General features: G+C 42.0%; 1 protein-coding gene across 3 annotated transcripts in view; it reads right to left on the reverse strand.

The window, feature by feature from the left end:
* Positions 1-23279, reverse strand: part of CTNND2 (catenin delta 2) — a 688120-nt gene that overhangs the window by 230053 nt on the left and 434788 nt on the right. For all 3 annotated transcript variants that reach the window (XM_081131846.1, XM_081131845.1, XM_081131844.1), the window contains one exon: positions 22836-23091. In XM_081131846.1, the coding sequence (XP_080987972.1) occupies positions 22836-23091 (256 nt within the window). The remainder of the gene's footprint in view (positions 1-22835; positions 23092-23279) is intronic.

Raw genomic sequence — 23279 nt, forward strand, 5'->3', positions numbered from 1 at the left:
AAGGAGCTGAGTGGGCAGCTGACCAACCTCACTTCTGCTGGGACTCTGGTCACAGTGTCCAAACCACCACTGTTCCCCCACTTTTTTTCCTTGCAAACGTAGAAATACATTTTGCTTAACAGTGAGAGCATGTGTACATGTGCACATATACATATCTATATTTATTAGATATTTACTTATTAAATAATAAATGAACAAAAAGGTCATAAAATTGTATTCTTACTACATGGGATGCAACCCGACATCTTCCACTCTGTCATATTCATTCTTTCTCTGTCTTTTAACACTCAATATGTTTTACAAAAGTGATTTCACAACCCTTACCAATAGGTTGCAAAATGCGGTTTAAAAATCACTAGTGTAGACTAGTCTTCCTAGGTACTCGAAGGAGCCATCCCTATCTGTGGCTTCTTGTTTTATTTGGCAAAATAATGAAAAGGAGATGAAATGATGATGAATGTTCTTTCAGCCTTTCAAAGAATTTTATGATTACAGTTATGCCGCCACCAGCCGTGAAACTATCAGAAGCTACTGGAGAGGCCTGGAACAGATCCTTTAGCACGTTAAGGAGTGTGAACTTGCCAACACCTTGATCTCAGACTTGCAGCCTCCAGAGTTGTGAGACAATATTTTTAATATTGTTTAAACCACTCAGTTTGTGGCACTTCGCTTTTTCAGCCCTGGCAAACTAATACACTAGGTACTTGCCAATTGGCTAAAACCCTCTATAGACTTAGTCACTGAATGCTCATAGCACAGAGCCATCTAGAGTTAGGGGTTCATACAAGCATTGCCCCATTCTACAGCTATGAAAACAAAGGCCATGGTCACCCAGATAACAAAGACAGAGCAAACCGAAATGTCTGTGATTCCAAAACCCAAGTTCATAATCACTCTACTCCAAGACTCTGGAGAACCTCCTCTGACCCCTTTCCAGACTGGGACAAGGTCACCTGGGTGGCCCTCACACAATCCCAGTGCACTATACCATAGAGTTTCTACTTAGATATTCCTTAAGGTCTCCTTGGAGAAAGAAACTTGAAGAATTCATTTTATTTTAGATAAGACCATATTCACAAAAAGGTCCCAAAGCGGACATTATTTTTATCTAATTTATCTGATGTGTTATTTAAAATAAAATGACGCATAAACAAATCTAACATGCTTGGCTGCATACTTTTTACTGTTTCTTTTATAATGCCAGCATAATTTTACTACTGCTAAAAGGAATTAAAATTGTAGCATCACGCTGTGCATAAATAATGAAAATTAAATTCTGAACACATTTCGAAGTATATATTTATTCTTAATAAGTAGTGTGCATCCGAATGAAAAAGCAATCAACAACCCAAACATTACTTGCTATTTCAAAGCATGATGTACGTCCCAGAACACAGAACATAACAGCCTTTCCGTAAGTGTTAACCACAGGTAAACACTACTCAACAGAATGTGTTCTGTTTTTTAAAAAATGGTATATTCTAGGGCAGAAGAGTGAGCTGCTCTATTACATTTTCCTTGTGTTGGAAGCAGTCATTGAACCGTCACAGACCAGGGCTAATCTAGAGCAGCAATTCTCAAAGTCTGGTCCAGGAACCCCTGGACTCCTTTCAGACATTACAAGGTTAAGACTATTTTCATAATGATATTAAGATGCTAGCTTGGCCGGCGTGGCTCAGTGGTTGAGCACTGACCTATGATCCAGGAGATCAAGGTTTGATTTCTGGTCAGGGCACATGCCAGGGTTTCGGGCTCGATCCCCAGTAGGGGGCATGCAGGAGGCAGCCGATCAATGACGCTCATCACTGATGTTTCTCTCTCTCCTTCTCCCTTCCTCTCTCTGAGATAGGAAGTTTTTAGATGCTAGTTGTCCTTTCAGCTTTGTTGACATTTGCACTGAAGCTACAGAAGCAATGACGGGTGAAACTGCAGGTGCCAGAGCAGGAATCATGACAGTGACACCAAACTTACATTCCTCACTGTCACACACTCGTAGGAAAAAAAAAATTCCTTTTCCAATTAAGAATGCCCTTGATGTAGTGGTAAAAATGATTAATTTTTACTAAATCTTGACCCTTGACTGCACATCTTATTAATATTCTGGGTGAGAAAATGGAAAACTCACATAAAACCACTTCTGCTTTATCAAGGTCCATGCCTGGAAAAGCACTTACTGTGTGTTGAGTTGTGAAATGAACCAGCTGCATTTTTCACAGGACACTAATTTTACTTGAAGGAAAGACTGACAGACAAACTATGGTTATTTAGTCTTGGTTATCTGCAGGCATTTTCTCATGGATAACAATGGACAGAGTGGGCTTCTCACCTCAAGGGAAATAACTCACCATATCTGTTGCCAATGAAAAAGTTTGAACTTCCAGTTCTTAAAGACTTTCTGCTGAGAGTGTTGGGAACACCAATATATGCGATGTCTTAAAGTGACTATAAAAATAAATCATATCATGAAATATGTCAACATTTAGAATATCTGCAAACTCAGAGCAATATATGCGAGCCCTACACATAAGTGAAAGATCCATTCAAAGCACACAAGACCTAGCCTTTTCCCAGATAATCAGCAACCCCCGAGGCAGCAGAAGACTGAAGCCTGGACCTGACTAATAGTTACATTCTCTGGGCTCAGAGCATAAAGCAAAGTGTCCGATACCTGCAGGCAACTTGGAAGGGAAGCTTCCTTATTCCCAGCATGAGATGGACCATGTGAAACAGCTTTTGTATGGACCAAGGGGTTGAGGGAAGCACCAGTGGTTGAGCATGGCTGAAGATAACATCCTGACCTAAGTAATTACCCTTATCTCACCTCCAACCAATCAACTCCCAGCACGGCCCTGAACCCCCTAACCGAAGGAGTCTTGTGATTTTGCCCTATATAATCTGTAACCTACACGCCATAGGGAGTTCAGGCTTTTGGGCATTAGCTTCCTGTTCTCCTGGGTAGCACCATTCATAATAAAATAGGCAACACTTCTCCACTGCAATTCTCTGAGTTTGGTGTTTGGCTCTGTTAGTGCCGGGTGGATGGACTCTTTCTGTTAAATAACATTAGGAGGCTGTGACAGAAGTACAGGTGGAGGTCCTATCAGCTCAGAGAAGTGACATGGAGGTGCGGCTGAAGAGGAATGGATTCGCGATCTAGTTGGAGGGTAGAGCTGAGCAGATGGTTGTTCTATGTGAATTAAAGAATGGTCTCTGTGCCTCACCTCTCCCTTCTTTTACCCATCCTGCTCTTCGATTTCTTTCTATGCTTCAGTCTGATATCACTCTGCCTGCAAGTAACACCCAAGTCTCCTAGGATGATCATCATCAAACCTCAATAATCTCTCCCCCCTCCCTGCCCTCTTTCCCATCACTGCCCCAAGCCACCTTAGTTATGCAGCATTCCTTAAATAGACCCTCTGCTGCCACCATGGCTCCTTTACTCCATGTCTGTGGGGCTGCATCCCTACCTCTTTGCCTCCAAATTCTACTCATCCTTCCAGCCTTGGTGGAAAATACTGATCTACAGCCTTTCTGATTCCCCAGCGTGAATTCATCATTCTCTCTCCTTTTTCCTCACTTAGCATATTTTCCAACAACATATAAGCCAGTTAAAGAAGGCTTTGGAATCAATCCCATACAACTAGTATGGTAACGTTATATATAGTCATCACATCATTTCTATATTTTTCTGCCTTTGTTTTTCTCAATAGATCAGAAGCTAAATGCTGCTTCCATCAATGTTGTTGGGGCATCTTTTAGAAAAACTATTTGAAAAATAGGCTCCTTGGGACACCATGGGATGGATAGAGGGATGTCTGTTTCCCTACAGCCATTTTCTAATTGAAATGGGCCAGAATTATCACACCATCCACTGGATTAAGAATCAAGCTAGTTGTCATTTGGTTGCCTTGGAAACAGAGAGAATTTCGCTTTCTTGATCTGCTATCTTTTCAGAACGCACAGGTTCACCTTGGGCCTGTTATGCAAGACACAGCTATCTTTAAAATGTATGGGTTGCTTTCATATCCACATACGCACAGGACTGTTGGATGCTTTGATATTTTACCATGTTGCTGAATCAAAATGCCAAAAATGCCTCAAAGGTTGCTTGCATTGTGCCCAGCTGGAAAGGCACAGAGAACCAAGTTTGATCTTAAATTCATAAAATCCAGTCTTCTGTCCTTTGTGTTGGCTCCCACATTTTGCCTCGGAACTGAGGACTGCTGCCTTCAGTGGACTCTGTTCCCCTTGTATGCCACGCTGGGAGAAGGCTCAAGGCCTGAGTGCAGGTCCCCTCTGCAGCCTGCAGGCGGTGCACACGGAGGTGTCCTTTACAGTGGTCCCTTCAGGAGGCCATGTACTAGTTAAATGAGCTGCTTTTCTCAGAGCATGACCTCTAAGCTTTTTCTCTGAATTGCCTCCAGAGTCATGTATCAGTCCTCAAGGTCAAATTAATCTTTATGGTGATCATAATTCTTTTCACAGTGTTTTTTCCCTTCTTTCTCTGCTTTTGAGGCAGTAATGAAATGAGCATAGATCAGAGGTCTATGCCCTTCAGATAACACCCAAACCACAAAGGGGTGTGTGTGTGAGCGTGTGTTCTCACATGTTAATGGGCATGGAGCACAAAGTAAAGTGTCTGATTGCTGAGGCAACCTGGTGAAAGGGAAGCCTCCTTATTGCCAGCATGAGGCAGACCATGTGAGATGGCTTTTGTGTGGATGTGCTGCTGTAAAAATAAAATCTGCGGGCCCAGCCAGGCGTGGCTCAGCAGTTGAGCATTGACCTAGGATCCAGGCGATCGGGGTTTGATTCCCAGTCAGGGCACATGCCCGGGTTGTGGGCTCGATCAATGACTCTCTCATCATTGATGTTTCTATCTCTCTCTCTCCCTCTCCTTTCCTCTCTCTGAAATCAATAAAGATATATTTAAAAAAAAATCTGTGGGCCAAGGGGTTGAGGGAAACCCAATGGTTGAGCAGGTTATATATATATATATATACACACATATACATACACACACACACACACACACGTATATTTAAAGATATGTTTTCATTAATTTTAGAGAGAGGAAGGGAGAGAGGAACATCAATGAGTGAGAAACATTGATTAGCTGCCTCCTGCATGCTCCCTACTGGGGAACGAGCCCACAACCCAGGCACGTGCCCTGACCAGAATCGAACCAGTGACCTCTCAGTACACAGGAAGACACTCAACCAACTGAGCCACATCAGCCAAGGACCTATATTTTTAAATATGTTCTCACTAATAATAATTTATATTATATTAACTCATTGTGTAATGAGATCAATTTATATTCATTCTAACTGGTGTTCGCTAAGAATTTTCTAGGAAAAAAATTATGGTTCCATAAGAAAACATCAGTCGTTTGGTTTAACTACATAAAAAGTGTGAATTATAAAAATAATTTTCAGAATACAGGAGATTTATTACTAAGTACATTCATTAAATTGGATTCATAGTGCTGCCTATTAAAAGCCTTGCTTTAATTCCTAGATGTAGAAATGTTGTATAATTAGTTTTTAAATTGTATGCCTAAGCCATATTACTCTCTGCTTGGATTACAATTACAATTTCTTTTTTGGAAGCAAGCTGTCAATCTATTGCATTTATAAACCTACTCTTAACTTTTCACATACTGGTTTAGAAGGAGTCAGCAAACTTTTTCTGAATAGTGGCAGACAGTAACTATTTTTAGGCTTTGCAGGACAATGTCTCACAATTACTCAGCTCCTCTGTTGTAGTGCAAAAGTAGTACACATAAACAATAAAGCATGACTTTGTGACAATAAAACTTTATTTACAACACAGGCTGTGGGCCAGATCTGATCTGCAGGCTGTAGTTTACCAAATCTGATTTAGGGAATGTAGGTTCCATTCTCCCCAGGCTCCATGAATCACAAATTCCAAATTAGCCATAGACTACCTGCGATATGAAGTCTACGTTAATTTTTTAAATACATTTTGGTTTTGTTTTTATTTTGAAAAGTAATTTTAGCTTCATTCAAGGCAAAAGTAATCTGAAGCAATTAATATGGATGCAAACCCAGGCAACATTTTTAATGGCTCAGATCTTTCCGTTGGGATGTGCCACAGTCTGTTTGTATGTGTCTTCATTTATTAACAAATATTTGAGCCCTCCCAATGGGTGAGGTCTTGTCCTAGGCAATGGCTAGACAGAAAAGACCAGCTGGACCCTAATAGGCTCCTGCTCTCGTGGAACCGGAATGCTTTCAGTGCCTAGTTCATTACAACTAAAGTGCGGGGCCGGGCCTGGCACCTAGGAGGTGTTCAAAACATCTCTGCTGATTGACTGAACTGCTGTATCACATCTGACACATCTAAAGTGAATCCTTACCTTCCCTCAAACTTAATTCCTCCTTCTGCCTTCATTGCTTCTATTTATAACATTGTTTTCTAAGGTTTAAATCCCCAAAGTTATCTTTGGTGACAGCTTGAGGATCCATCCTTTCGCTCCATCCTACACGTTATAATCACTTTTATTTTCCTACAACTCAGTTCTGAATCTGTCAGTCCTTGTTCATAACGCCTGGGGAGTTGTCCTTTACTTTCAGAAACAAAGGCTGCGCAGCTTTTTTTTTTTTTTTAAATGCATCTTTATTGATTTCAGGGAGAGGAAGGGAGAGGGAGAGAGAGAGACAGAAACATCAATGATGAGAGAGTCATGGATTGGCTGCAGCCCGCAACCCGGGCATGTGCCCTGACTGGGAATCGAACCCCAATCTCCTGGATCCTAGGTCAATGCTCAATCGCTGAGCCACGCCCGGCCGGGCTGCACAGCTCTTCATGCGGAAGCGACCCATGGGATACAGACTCACCTGTCCCCTTTCTCTGACTTTCCCCTGTGACTTGCCACAGCAGGCTCCCCTCTCATCTCCCTTTTACCCTCTGACACACACACACACACACTTACACACTTATCCACACTCAAAGCCTCCCACACTGCCGTAGACAGCTGGCTTTTTTCACATACTCTGTGCATTTTCTAAATTAATTTTGCTTGGCGTTTGACCCTTCCCCAATTCCTTTATCTCCAATTCAAAACACCATTAAAGTCCATTTCGACTCCACTCTCTCTGTAGAGAAGCACAGGACCCTGGTGCCTCTGGTCTCCAGCCCGCGCCCTTACCACACCCCGCTGGAGCAGGCTGAAATGGAAACATCACGAATCGTCGGTGCAGAAATGTGACTGCCTTCTCTGCCCTCTAAAACTCTCATTTGCTCCAGAGCCTATGTTTGCTGGGGCCTGACACTTTCTTCCATCCTGTTCAGAAGCTAGTGCTTTTCTACTTAGAGTAAACTCTTTTTTATTATTTTATTTTATTATTTTTTCCATCCCCATTTATCCCTCTATGCGCTCTTCCACCTCCATCCACCCCCGTCCCTGCTCCCCACAATCACCACACTATTGTCCATGTCCATGACTGGGGGAATGAGCAAAAAATAGTCAACTCTTCAGGCACATCTGCTGCTCAGTCATCATGAAGGGGAAAATCCTCCCACTGCTCAGCGTCTTCCCTCTCCTGGCCCAGCAAGCCCTGGGTCACTGGCAGGAAGCACACAGTGCTCAGGCCAAGGTCATCGGCGCTCCAGCAACAAGACCCACGCCCTTCTCAGCCTCCCTGGTCCTGAGACCCTCTTCCAAGCCCTTCATGTTCTGAGCCCTTCTGCAGAAATCCTGTGGAACCATCTGGAATCCTCAGGCTGAGGGGAAATGAATGCCCCACCATGTCACGCTGCTTCAACTCACCTGCCTGGTGCTGGTTCCCAGGAGGATGGGTCCTCCCAGAATTCCAAACTGGAGCAGCCACCAGCCCCTTTCTGGGGCTCTGATGTCTCAGTTCCTACGCACCCTGGCTGACTCTCAGGGGGTGGCGTCTGCTGAGCACCTTTGTCCGGGGCATCCCGCACAGCAGCATAAAAATAACCCCAGATTCATTCCCCCTGAATTCCTAAAAATTCCTACTTTCTGATTCCTGCCTGACCTTTCAGCTTCTTTCCCATATTCTGGTGAATCCAGTAAACCAGGGTTTTAGCACCACACTCCCCAGACCTGCAAACCTCGCAATGTGAAATTCAACGGTTAATTCGCAGTCCTCAGCAGCGCATGGAGCTCAGGATCACATCCTTTCTTTAGCCATGGTCTTCTCTCGCCTTCTGGAACATGGCACTCTCCTGGGTCTCCTACCTCTCCACTTTGATATAAAATTGTATCTCAAAATGGGCAAGCCCGAAACTGTGTCCACCTCCCTCTCTCCCAACCTGCATATCTTCTGGAATTTCCCATCCCGGGAAATGGGATCCCTGTTCTTCCCAGCACTCAGGACAAAACCACTTGCCTCCTCTTTTTTCTGAAACCACAAATTCAGTTCATCAGCAAATCCTGTGGGTTCCACCTTCACTATCCTTTTGTGCACATATACCAAGCGGGTTTGGGCCTCAGGGCCTTTGCACCTCCAGGTCCATCCAGTTCAGATTCTTCTCCCAGATATCTCTGCTGGGTGACATCTCTTATTTGGGTCTCTATTCAAATGTCACTTGCACAGAAAGGCTTTTCCTTACCCCGTGTGTAAAGTAGCATCCCTCTTCATCCTACAGCTCCTTATCTTGCTTTATTTTCTTCAGAACATTCTGTCTGCTTGTGGTTGTATTTCTTTGTTTAATGTGTTGTTGTTTTTTCCCCACTCACTACTGTGTAAGTTCCAACAGAACAGAAACTGTGTCTGTTTTCCAATACCTGGAACAGTGCCAGGGCCCTGGTTGATGCCAGGCAGGATCTGTTGAATGAAGGAAGTTAACTACCTACACCATGATTTTGTGGAATATTGATATCTTTAAGAATACACAACATAACTATTTGTAAATTAAAATGCATATTCCACAAACATACAATTTAAAATAATCCTGTCAAGTCATTTACAAATTTTTTTGGGGGTGACAAATCACAGAATAAGTCCACAGTGATATTCCGTTTTTCATTTTTGGGTTTTCTTTGATGATGAGCATATTTTAACATATCCTATTTTACTCTGAACTAAAGATTGTGTTTCCTATTTCCACGAAGCTGTCAGGCCCGCAGCCTCAGAAACAGGAGCTGGACACGCACAGGCACTGACCTGCTGTTTGGACACTAATCACAGTGAAATGGAAATGATGCTGAGTGTTTGTACCACCCCACCCGGAGCCTGTACCCGAGCTTGTTGGTCACGGGCACGGCTAAGTCACATCCACTGCCGCAGTCCACTTACAAGAGAAGCGAGTATCTGAAGGAAATCCATCGATGTTCAGACACATTTTGTGTAACACTTTTTTTTAGTGTTTATAAATTCAGTTGACAGTCGACAGGTTTTGATAAGAAAAGAGTTATTTGGGAATATTAATATATTTTACTTTCACTCAAATAAGTAGCTTCAGTTTTTACTTTACTTTTTCTCACTAGATTTTTGTTTATCTAGATATTGATGCCCTCAAACAAACCAGCAACTAAGCTATGGCTTTAAAAAACATCTGTCAGTGAGAAAATAGTAGAGAATACTAAACATTTACTCAATCCAAGACTTGGAGAAAAAGGCATCATCAAACAAAGCTAAAAAAAATTCTCAGTAATCTTCAAAACGTCTAAAAAGTGACACCAATTCTTAAGATGAAAGAAACAGAACTTAACATAGTTTTATACAACCCATTTTCCAGCTTGATAAATAGGAAGCTGTCTTCCATGTTAAAAATTCATACACATTGCCCTTTTTTCCTCAAATAAATTCAGAACTTAGCAAAGATTCTAAAAATCGGGTTTACCCTCTTTCTAATACATGTAACATAAAACTAAAATAGAAATAGATCCTCCACCAGCAAAAGAGAATTAAAACAGTTTAAGCTATCAGAAAAGTTGAAATAATGGATAAAATTTTACAAAACAGTGCTTTTCTAGCATTAAAGCATGGGAAAGGTATTTACTTCCCTCTTTTTGTCATTTGCAGGTGTTGTGTATGATAGGAAAGATGATGATATGAAATCAATACTCCACGGAACACCCACTGCATGCTACACCGCGGATGCGGGCCCGTCGCTCAGGGTTCAGGTCCCTGCTCTGCCAGGTGACGGTGGTAAATGGACACAAGTTTCAAGGCTCAAAACGCAGCCCTCAAGCCAGGAACAAATCGCTCTGATTTACTGCTAACACTGCACCCTTCTCCAACGTGCCTGCCCATGCTGCCATTTAAGAAAGTCCTGTCTTCACCGCAAAAGCCATCCGATAGTATGGCTGTATCAACAGGAGACATTTTAATAATGATGCAATAAAAATGTAAAGTTGGAATTCTGAGAAGTTCATAAAAAATGGAAAGTAACACAGTTGAAAAAGAAAAATGGGAAACACGCGAGGGAGCAGATTGGCTTGTTTCAAAAACATTGGAGAAATACAGACACCTCCCCCCCCCACCCCACTACACACACTGAACAAGTATCTGGTCAAGACGCGGTCATCTGTCAAGAGAGTTTTGAACGTGGAAGCTCGGCTCACAGCACTGCCTCTAAAGCAGAGGCCAGCTTCCTAGATCCAGTTCTATTTTCTCCCACCGTCTGTGGCCTTGATTAAGATACAATAGAGATCTAATCACGCCATCTCTCAGCTCCAAGCCCTTCAGAACAAGGCAAAGCACGCACACTACACCCCCGGAGAGTCCTGTGCTGGCCCCCCGCCCCCCATACGTCAGCAGCTCCATGCTGGATTCCTTTAGCTCCCTACACACATCACACTTTTCCTCTCGCATCATCATGAGTCTGACTTAGAAATGCCTCTTCTCCATGCAGTTTGCTCTGGAAAGCCTTCCCCACCTCTCGTTCTCATTAAATGCTCTACTCAGACGCCAAAGGCTTAGCATTTTCAAAGGACTGAAACTGTCACTTTCCCGCAGACACCCCATAGTTTCTTGAAGACAAGATCCATTTTACTCGTCTCTAGAATTCTAATGTTATCACAGCATTTGCTGCAGAGAATCTCTATTGACATAATGAAGGCATATTTGCATGATATTATATAATAAGCATTTATGAATTGCCTCCAAAAAGATTAGTGACATAAATGCAATATCCCACATGAGAGTTTCATAGAAGCGTTATTTTTCTACATAAAAAAGCAGCAGAGTTACATTGGAATAATTCATGTTTTCAATATTTTATGAAATCGCTCAATAACATGTATTTTCAGTGGCCTCTTAAATTCATATACAGCATAAGCTCTTTTTGTTTTGACATAGGATAAAAAAGTATTTTATTACAAATAAGAGACTTAAAATATATACAGTATAGAAGAAAACTTACATTTAAAGTCAAACTAAGTTTCCATCAAAGTATGGGTGCTCTGCTTTGGAAGGTGACAAAGCCCATGTATGGTTTTTAAGGAATTAAATAACTTTTAAAAAGCTCATATGTGGCCCTACTGTGTGTATGGAGACACATACACTATGGGGAAGTTTACAGGGCATATTCTTAAAAGAAATTCATGTAACCTCAGAGTTTAGAGAGAAAAAGTAACATGATCTTCAGTTCTGGGAGCAGATGTGATTCATTTGTCAACAATTGTGTCCACAGCTCAGTTAGTTTATGTCACTGAGACGAGACACCACTTTGGCACATGTGATATATTTCTGATCCCCCCCTCCCCTCTAACTCTTAAATTCAAAGTGTCTGGGAAGTCAGTGACTCACATGATCTATGAAGACAAACTAGTGGAGACAGGTCACGAATCACTCTGCCATCCCAGGGGAGCATGCGACTAGGTGAGTCACTTTGCACAGCCCTTCCCCCCAGTGGCACCATTCTGAAAGGAAGTGGAATGAAACTGTCCCCCATCTTTGAGCTCTGCCCCAGAGAAGGAAACATCACATCCTGACAGCTCACTGAGAGCAACTAACAAGGTTCACGGCTGACACCTTCATTTCACGGTCCATCCAAGTGTGTCACACTTCATGTTAACTTCTTTCTTATCTCCAGGTTAGCATTCAAAGATGCCAGGCGACCAAGAAACTTCTCTTTAGAGCCAAAGACTTTAAAATCATCACTTGGTTTTCTTCTCCACTAGAAATAAATGTGTCACAAAGGTCTCTCTGTCAACTATGACCCAGAACGGCCTTCCTCAGCGTGGTTAATTCAGAGAGGAGACTCAGCCTTTCTCTACATTATTCTATTGTTAAAATCTATGAACATTTCAAATGAAAGATTAATAAAAGTGAAGTATAAAGAAGCTATAACATCGCCTGTACCGGCAGTAAAGGGACTCAGGAAGGGGCAAGAAATAAATTCCCATAGGAGGCAGTGGTCATTTAAAGAATATAATGTCAACTCTTGAATTATCTGACTGGTCATCAACCAGTGTTTCATCTTCTTTAAAACAACATAAGGGGCTTTTTCAAGGGCTTTTTTTGAAATAAATATATATCATATCTATGAATAGCCCCTAATGTCTAAATTTAATAACTTCATTAAAAACCTAAATGACATTAGCTTGCCATTACTCAATCTCGGTAAAAATATGATGGTAATCACTTTCTTTGCAATGTGCTGACAAACAATTTTATTAATATTTTCCTGAATTTTTTTCCTTAAAAGATACATGTCAAACATATTGGTCTCTAGTCTCCATAATCAAGCTCGTGTGTGTGTGTGTGTGTGTGTGTGTGTGAGAGAGAGAGAGAGAGAGAGAGAGAGAGAGAGAGAGAGAGAAAGAGAGAGAGAGGGAAAGAGAGGGAGAGAGAGGGAGAGAGAGGGAGAGAGAGGGAGGGGGAGAATAGGCACCTGCCAAGGTCCCACTCACTTTTTTTATGTCAAGATTTCTCAAATGCTGTGGGCTCTGTTCCACTTCTCTTTCCCTTTCTCCCTGCCCTTCCCTTCTTTAGATGGACATGCAGGTTTCTGCAGACCCTCCAGGGGGAGCCCAGGGAGAAGCAACAGAGCTCCTCCTTGAAAGGGAAGGATCTGAATTTGAGAGCAGGGCATGAGAAGATTACAGACGCCGGCAGGGGCACGGCAGCCCCTGTGGTGGCAGCTGGACCACATGGAGGGAAGGCAGAGGTGGGGCGGGAGACCCAAGGCGCAAAGCTGTGAAGTCCGTTATTTCAGAGTGTGGGTTTGTATTTTATTCTGTAGGCAACAGAGCACGAGTAGAAGTTACTAAGAAGGGGAATGGCACCCGGCCGGCGTGGCTCAGCGGTCGAGCATCGACCTAGGATCCAGGAGATCACGTCTGATTCCCGGTCAGGGCACATGCCCGGGTTGCGGGCTCCATCCCCAGGCGGGGGCGTGCAGGAGGCAGCCGATCAATGAGTCTCATCATGGTTGTTTCTATCTCTCCCTCTCCCTTCCTCTCTCTGAAATCAATAAAAATATGTTTTTTGAAAAAGTGAAAAGGAGGGGAATGGCGCGATCAAGCTAGTTTTGAAGCCGGGGTTCTCGGTGGCTGGGCTGAGGATGCCTGGGCCTGAGAGCGCGGGGTCAGCGGGGGCAGGCGGGAGCTGGGCACCTCGCGGGGTAAGTGGTGATAAGGGTTTGCGTTAAGGGAAGAGCGGGCCGCGGGGCTGGGGATAAGTCAGGATGAGTGACATATTTCTGAGATAAAGTCATGAAGGGTTTTGTGATTTGTGAAAACGAGGACTTGAAGGCTCTGTCAAGAGTTTTAGTTTAAGAAGCAGGAGCGCTGCACAGGGCACAGATTCGAGGAAGCCAAGCAGATTTAGGGTCTTAAGAGATGAGATATAACGCTTTTGAGGTGTCTGGGACAATTATCCAAGAGATGCAAAAATGGCACTCAGGAAAGGAGCCTGGCGTTGGTACAAGCTGGGCAGGTGATGCCTCCAGGTAAGCAGATGGCAGCAAGGGATTCATTCTGACCAGTAAGGAGCGAGGTCCTAGCCCAGGGCAGGATTCCAGCCCTCAGGCAAGAAGACTCACGAGAGCAGAGTAAGCACCTTGCCTTAGGGGTGCTGAGCTGAGGTGCTGTGTTTTGAAGATGGGGCCCAGGGAAGCATGCCCTCTTCTGGTCACTAGAAGTTGGGGACAAGATGGAAACTGGCAACCTAGAAAAGGCCAGGTGCTAGGTGACAGGTGGGCCAGCCTGGGATTGATGTTGGGTTCTTGGAATGTGACTGGCACAGTCTTCAAGTTTTCTGACTATGGTCTGGGTTGACTCCAGTGCCTGGGGCTGCTGAAGGGAGCAGAAGGGACTCTGGACAAACCCAGAGGACTTTTTCTTACGTTCATATGCCAAATACCAAAATGATCCAAAAAAAGAAAACTGATAAAGAATAATGCCCACGCCATACAGGTGACAGTGTCCCATTAGACTTAACTCCTGTTGTGCAACAGCAACATGCAGCATGTTTCCTTGATGCTGCAGACGTTCTCTAAATCGCAGCCTACACGCTCTCCAATATTACCAGCTGACATGCAGCAGAGAAAACCTTGAAGGGCATACATCAGAAAGGAATCACATGCTTTCTCTTTTTCTCATTGAAACTTAACCAAAGAGCCTTTCCCATCAATTGCAATGATAGCTGAAAGAAAGCATGCTCTCTACTTGCATTAGCAACCAGGAACTATTTGAGAATATTTCCCTTCTCTTTTTCTAATAATGATGAAAAAAATAAATGGTGTCACTCCTGATGGGGTTGGGGGCATGTCAGGTTACTGGCAGAGAAGAATTTGGGCTTTCTTGAAAAGATGAAATGCCCAAGGCTTCTCAGCCTGAGGGCAGCCTGCCATTGCCGGACAGTGTGCCATTGACCATGGAGAGGGTAACAGGATGGGAAAAAGTATAGTTGGCCCATTGTTTAAATGGGACTCCAGACATCCTGATTTGCTGTGTATTAATTGAAGACCTGGGGAGGGGGCGGGAGTGGAGATGAGAGAGTCAATGTGTGTGTGTGTGGGGGGACATCTGTAATACTTTCAACAATAAAGATAAATGAAAAAGAAACCGCTAGTTTTGTGGCTAAAATAGTTTTGCTTCTGAAATTTGCTAAGAAACGGGTGCTGATTTCTCAGAAAACTCAAGGCCAAGTTTAATTTTTCCAGCTTTCAACCTAAAACAGTATCCCTTTTTTCTAAAGAGTGAAAGCCTTAAATGGAAATCAAAGTCTGAGGCGCAAGCACTAACGCTCTTTGCCTGCACTGGTGCTTAAGAGAAACTACATTCGGCGTTTCCTTTCTCACTTCTGAGAAAGCGGTTCAAAGGTCAAGCCTAATGGAACTCTTCAGAAGTTTTATTTTCCTCTGCAGTCTTAATAAAAGGCTCAGAGCTCGACCCAATAAAATTCAGACTATGAAGCAATCTCAGTTGTTGAAGGAACCTCCATGGATTTTTTTTCCCTTTAAAATAATCATAGAGGAGATGAAAGGCAGCGCCTTCGTATTTCATTAAAAGAATATATAAACTCATCCATACATATGCAGATCTCCTTATTTCCTTTGTAGATATTACTTAAATTTTTTCTTTTGGTTTCAGTTATCATCATAGGTATGATTATTAAAGCATACACATTTTGATACGCCATAATGAAACATAAAATATAACTTTACTGAAAATGCATCCCTTGATGAGATGGATGTGGGGTTTTAAAAATTAGTTTATGTATCTACATACAAATGTTATTTTTTGCTAGAATAAGACAAGTCAGTACGAAAATTTCTGTATTTGACTTTTACGTTGCGGAAGAAATATTAAGGTCTTTTATTAGTGATGCAAAAGAAAATGGTTGGGTAACAATGATCTGCAGACCAGAGCTTCTTAAACTTTAATGCAAAATGAATCAACATGGGATGCTATTAAAATGCAGATTCTGGGCAGCAGGTCTGGGCTGGGGCCTGAGATTCTGCATTCTAAAGGCTCCAAGTTGTAAGATGAGTCCGAGGCACCCCTTGGGATGTGCTTTGGCTGCAGAGAATGGCCTTGCTGGTGAGGTGATGAGCACCCACCTAAGCTGTAAGGGGCATATACAGGCACCCACAAGTCAGTGCTGAATCACAACAGCACCAAGTGCCTAGTCCATGCTGAAGAGGCCCAGGCTAGAGCAGGATGCTGTGGGCTGAAGTTAATCAGGAATGACTGGATGTGGCTGTGCATTACATTGGGTCTGATGGGGGTCAAGGGCACGCAGGTAAGGGCAGATTAGACCTCGGCTAGCTGAGAAAGGCTCAACAGGAGAAAATAGAGACATTAGGAGGGTTTGGCTGGGGACAGGGAAGGTGAAGGAATTGCTGGGAATCTTTAAAAGGCAAGTTGAAAATTTTGACAGTTTTAAAGGGAATAGCGCCATCTCATAAACTATGATACTTGGATAATAAATAATCAAAGCAAAGAGTTCCCAGAAAAGGCCACGTAAAAGCAGTGTATGAGGGAATATTTAAGTCAATGGTGTGACATCCATATAATGGATGCAGTGGTTAAATGAATAAAGTCAGTCTACATATTTTGACAGAAAAGACTGCCATGTCATATGATACGAATAAAATAAAGTTGCAACATAATAAACATACATTATAATTACTGCAAAATAAAGATAATATATACTGTGAGAAATTTTAAAAAATGAATTATGCTTTGAAAAATCCACACTGCAACATTTTAAAAAGTGAGTTTAAATTTTGTTGATTGCATTATCAATTATATTGAACACCTGGCTTCCCAAATTCAGACTTTTGATAAAAAAAAGGAAAACTCTAAGACTGCAAATGTCAGGTGATCCGAAGGAATGAAATGAGAGATAGTGATTCTTGTTTTGTAGAAACTGTTCCATTTTCATAAGTGGGTATATCCAATTTACCAAAGCACTAGTGGTTTATTATATTAGGGTGATTTGTTCAGATGCTTAATGATTTATGTGTGAAACTAGTAAAAACTGCTCTTCATTTTTTTGTAATTTCATTCTCTATAACCTGATGCTGTTACACGCCTTTGAGTCAGCTCTGACTCCTGACGGCCCTATGAACGAGTGATGTCCACAATGTCCTGTCCTCAACAGCCCTGCTCAGCGCCTGTAGACTCATGTCCATGGCTTCTTTTATGTTGTCAGTCCATCTCATATCTGGTCTTCCTTTTTTCCTGCAGCCTTCTATTTTTCCCAGCATTATCATGCTTTCCAAAGAACCCTGCCTTCTCAGATACCACAAATCTTTTCAAATGTAGAGAGGGTAAATGTGTGTATGTTGACTGGCACGTTGTATTTTAAACACTACACAAAGTTCTTCTTTGGCAAAGCCATATCTATATGAGCAAATGGTTGGCCAGCTAAACGGCCTCACCCAGGGTCTTCTGAGCATGTGTGACACACCCCAAAGGCCCTCCTTTGAGGATCTAGAATGCCGCCTCCGGGTTCCCATTGATCCAAAGGTAGCTCTGCCTGAGGGGTGAGCTCTGTCCAGCATGTTTTATCCTGAATGCCCACTCATGGCTCCAAGCATAGCCTCTTGTATTTGTCAGTCTGCTAGGGCTGCCATAACAAAATGCCATAGGCTGGAAATTTGTTTTCTCACAGTTCTGGAGGCTAAAAGTTCAACATTAAGGTGCCAGCAAGTTTGGTTTCTCCTGAGGCCTCTCTCCTTGGCTAGCAGATGGCTGCCTTCCCCCTGTGTCCTCACATGGCCTTTTCTCTTATAAGGACACCAGTCACATTTGATTAGGGCCTCAGCCTGCTGGCCTCATTTTAACTTAATCACCTCTTTAAAGACCTTCTCTCCAGATATGGTTACATTCTAAGGTCCTGGAGACTGGGCCTTGAGCACATGCATTTGGGGAGACACAATCCAGTCCTAGCAGCAATCTTGAGCAAGCTCGAATTCAGGCACTGTAGAGTGACACGGGACAGGAGAGGTGCAAAGAGGACAGGGCAGAGCCGGGGCAACAGCGGCCCTGGCAGTCAGTGCTAAGAGAGAAGACGGCGAGGAGGAGGTGGTTAGAGGGGAGCAGGGGGCAGAGGCAGAGACACCCCACACCACAAATGCTCACTTCTCAGCGCCGCGCTCGGAGTTCCTGCCATGGCCCCAAAGCAGCCTTTGTGCCCAGGCCCGTGATCTGGTTTTCAATGAGACCGCCTGGCCAGGCTGCTGCGGCGGCTTCCTGTCCCTTTCATAGCCCTCTGGAAACGTACAACAAGCTCCTATTGACTGAGGACCAGGGTGCGTTTTTATTCCTCGCAATTTGTAAGTGCTTATTACAGGGAATGAGCTAATGTGACACATCACATACAAGTGCTTCAGTAGATGGTATGGGCTTCAATGACACGCACAGAAGGTCCTGTTACATGTTGCATGTATTGCCTTAATTTTTATTAAAGCAACAGTGCAGGGTAATCAAACAAACACTTTTCCTTTCTAATGGATACAAATGTAAATTTATGATCATCAAGGGGTCATGGTTACTTAAGCAGAGCAGGTCAAGCCTGTGTGTGCATGTGCGTGTGCGTGTACCTGTGTCCAGTATGCACACTGCTTAGCAGACAAGTCCAGTGTTTGTGTTTCTAACGGCTACTTTTACAATACTAGCAGTATTGACTATTACTTTCAGGCTTACTTTGGCTAAATTTAAATCTGTTAACGTTTCCGTAATCTTCAAAACAAAGCACAGCAAATATCTTGGAAGGCCCCCTGCAGAAGCATTTCAGTTTATCTAAAGGAGCCCATGTTTTATATTTTCTTCCTTAATGTCAGAAGCACTTCTACTGTGGTATAGATGTTAATTGCCACTTATCTTAATGAGCTCTTTTCTAATATAGAATAGCCTGGCTTGACATACAGCAGACCTCTTTGAGGCGTAGAGATAGGGATAGGTGTCTGCTGGCTCCTGGGAGAGATGGGATGTGGTATTTCCTGCCTGCCTCCTTTGTTCTGGGTGGAGGCTGTCTGATTTAGGGCCTTTGAGGGATGAGTTGCTGCCTTCATCTTCCGTGTGAGGGGAAATTACCCCGTAGAAGTCACGAAACAGAACTTTGGCTCCAAAAGCAAAAAGCACAGCAGGAGCCTCTGTAGTTATTAAAACAGAATTATGTGGTAGCTGGTGTAATCAGTTACTAAGAGCAATTTTTAATAAAACTGTGGCAGATAGTTTCAGTTTAAATTTGATTTATTTTAAAGTTTATATGATTTTAAATGAGATTATTTCCTAGTTAATATTCCTATCTCATCTCGCCTATCCCAAAATTTCTAGTGTCCAGAACAGTGCCTAGTGGTTCTAGGTACTCAATAAATCTCTGCTGACTAAAAGAATGAATATATTTAAAACTGATCACCACACAGCACTATTTCTCAAACAGTGTTAGTATTTTCATCCTATAAAATAATGTTGTGCCATCAACTTTAAAAAGCTATTTAGCATTATTTTAACTGAGTCTAATAGTGAATATATTAGCTAATATATTATTGTAATATTTTATTTATTTAATCATAAGAAAATGCGGGCAAGAGATTACAGAACTTACTTAGGTAATATATTTGGCAAATAATAAATGGGCCAAGACACTGTGCATGTTCTCCTTAAAATCTGGGCTTTGGAGCTGCCCACAAAGTAGCAGAAGGAACTGCTTTGCAAAGGGTCATGCTCAGGATCCATGGAGCCACTTCCGCTCATTCTTTGTCACAGTGACCCTCATTTGCTGCTCCTCCATCTGACTTTGGCTGCTGTCTGTAAGAGCAGAGCCTGAACAGCTTTTAGATGGCTCTTTTCTGTTTTCCTTTCTTTGCCTTTTTTTTTTTTTTAAATTGAGGCAACATACGCATAACATAAAGTTACTATTTTAACCATTTTTTAAGTGAACAGTTCACTGGCATTAGGTCCACTAGCATTGCTAAGCAACCAAAACCACCGTCTCTGTCCAGAACTTTTTCATCTTCCCAAACTGAAACTCTAATTCCCCATGCCCACTCCTCCTGTCCCCTGGCAACCAGCATTCTAATTTCTAATCGATGAGGATGGTAGATTGATTTCAAATTCTAATTTTAACATGCACAATTTGAAAACTTCTCACTGAATAATACTAAAACTCTGTAAGAGAGAAAAGACACTGGTCTGCAATGAGAGAAATAAGGCAGATATTAGAAAAGAGCGGAGAAATAAAAAACAAAGGCCGCAGATCCAATACACAGCTGTCAGAGAGACTAGATCTACTTAGACGATTTGCATCATTTCCTTCCCGGCTCCTATACACAGATACCTGGTACTGCCATCCTCCAAAAACATAAAAGATGCGAGTGTTTCCTTCTTTTTATTTTTTGTAAGGAAATAAAAACGTTGATGCCAATATGTGCCACAGGGCCCTAAAAGTGTGGATTTCAGCTGCATACACTCCGGTTCTCCTTTATTTAAGGCACGGCATATGGAGATATTAGCTTCTCCCATAAAGGAAAATTGCAACAAAGATGTAAGCAAAAGTGCTCTGAGAGCTGTGCTATGAAGATATGCTTCTAACAGTCAAGAGGCTTAGATTTCCTGGTATGTAATTATAAATAAAACTAACATTCTCTTTTCAAACATGTATAAGACCTCAACAAAGTCCAAAGACTGAAAAAGTTTAAATCATAAGCCATGATGCCAAAATACATAATTTTGAACCCTAGAAGTTAAAACATATTAGTTCTAGTAATAGTCACTTGGGGAAAATTAAAATTCATTATTTGCAGGATGATGCAAAACTCTTGCCATAAAAAAAGTATTAGGTTTTGGACTTGAATTTTAGATTGGGGATGTCTCGCAATGAAATCTGAACAGTTCAATATAGTCCTTTATTTTAAGAAAGCTCTACAAGCAAGGCCTTATGGTACTTTATACCCTATCCATTCTGCATGATGCCAGGGCATTAGTTCCTTTTCTGTTAAGTCACAGCAATCCAGTTCTGGTTCTAGGTTTGCTTCTGTCTGTTTTGCTTGTGCAGCTGGGCTTAGAATGGTGGTATGCTTTTCTTTTTCAGAATGAACACATTATTAAGGCCAGTGCCTAGCATTCTTGAAAGTAATGGAGTGAATCTGTAATTCATATAACGCTAATCTGCATATACATTTTACACGTACAAAAGATGAGTGGCCAACATTCTCTTATTCATTCTAACATTTCTTATTCATTCTAACATTTCTTATTGGTGTTTCTCTTTTTTGGCTGATAGTGTGCACCCAATAAATATAAATGACATAATCCATAACTTGAAAAGCTAAGAGCCATGACAATATACTGAAAGAGGAAAAAAGGCTATAAAAGTGACAGCAATATAAAATGGAAAGGATATGCCACTTAGTAAAATAAAATGCATTTAGCTCGCAGTAGAAAATAAAGTAGCTTATCTGTAGCTAGAGAAACATAAATTTGGTTTCTTATTAAGTCAAATTCCCTTAATATGAAAATTCAAAACCTTCCCATTGGAGATAAAACATTTATCCTCAATTTAAATATGCAATGTTAAATAAAGCAACGCCAATTCAATATTCGACTTAGCATTTTTTAAGAGCTTACTATTACTCTATTTCTATATGTTTTCGGTTGCATGTCAGGAAAATTTATTTAAAAACTGTTGAACTGCCATCTGAAGAATATTCTATATTCTTCCCACACATGACCAGAACGTATTAAAGACTGGGGACCAATTTCAGGACCAATACTATAGAGATTGCTGTTGAGATTGAAAACCTGAACATGCAGGATGCTGCACAGTATAAATGTAAGTATATCTCATTTCTAGTAGTTAACAGTGAAATAAACATTTATTACAGTTCACTTTTACAATGGATGTTCTACCCAATATAACATTTAACATGAACCAAACCCTCCATGGGGGTGGAATTGTGCTAAGGAAGCTATCTCAAAGAATACCATAAAATAATCACATTCTACCTTTATGTTTGCAAGAGTGATTTCTTTTAAGAAAATAATCTATGCAACCCCCTCAACAGAGTACTTATGCACTTTTGTGCTCCATCAGAGAAAATTCCTGGAGACGAATTTCAAGTATGGCACCCGAGTCAAGTCACATGCCCTGCTACACAGAAATACCAGAAATCTGACAAGTCTACTGTATTCACAGATGTAGATATATATTTATGGGACTCTATCAGCATAAATCAAATGGCTATGAATAAAACATTATTTAATTCTGCAGGAATTCAATTCCAACTTCAGAAGTAGAGCATCACTAAATCCCTTGCCACCGTTGAAAAAAAGAAAGCCAAAAAAAAACACATCTCAACCTAACAATTTCTTAAATACATTATGTTCAAGTGCTTATCAATGCCCAAACAACTTTAACCTCATGTTTCCTTTCAGACACAGAAAAATAATGATACTATGGACTAAGTTTTTCTATTTTTAGTTTAGCAGGGTATATGGACCACTTTACACACTGATAAACAGAAACATACCCAGTGACAAAGCATGCGTCCACTGAAACAGTAAAATACCTAGTCCATGATACTTGAAGGCAAATGAGATCATCCCCAATCCCCATTTTCCTTTGCATTAAAGAGAGAGCTGTTTCAGACCTTATCAAATAGCTGAAACCTCAAGCACCTACCAGTGTTCTGATCCAAAGATCATCTGTACTATCTGCTCCTAAACCACAGAAGATACTAGGGATCCATGACCAAGTGTCCCGTGTTCCAACACAGACCAAAGATTATACAACCCAACCAAAGTCAACCCTTTAATACTTAGCTCATGACGTGAATGGTGGATAATGTGATGTAGGAAAAAGTAATGCTGTACAATGCCTGGTTAGAAAGCCTTTTTGGACATATGTAGGAAAAAGAAAAAGCTTTGTACCCACCTGGGATCTTTCTGAATGCTATCAATGGACGGGGATCTGGCCAAGGTGCCTTCGGGCGGGAGGGTAGGGCCGGATTTGCTGTACGGAGACTCAACAGAGGGGCAATACTGTAGCTGTCGGTAGGGGTCCGCGTAATTGGAGGCTGGGCCTGCGGCGTAGCTGGCCCTCTGGAAGGTGGCCGTGGCAGCATTCGGTGGGCCATGCTGGCTGCCTGTGCGCTGCAAGGGGACGGAGTCGACACCAGGGGAAGATGGGGCTAGGACAGGAAAGTAGGGACAAAGTAAAAAATTGAGGACCTGCTCACAGAAACAGTTAACCAGGTCTAGGCAGGGGGAAAAATTACACACATAAAAAAACAAGGGTTTGAAAGAATAAAAAAAATTAATTGGTCATATCTGAACCAATATATTAATGTTATCCAGTGATGATAATTAGCATGCGATT

This window comes from Miniopterus schreibersii (assembly GCF_964146895.1).
Source record: "Miniopterus schreibersii genome assembly, chromosome: 3".
Classification (NCBI taxonomy): domain Eukaryota; kingdom Metazoa; phylum Chordata; class Mammalia; order Chiroptera; family Miniopteridae; genus Miniopterus; species Miniopterus schreibersii.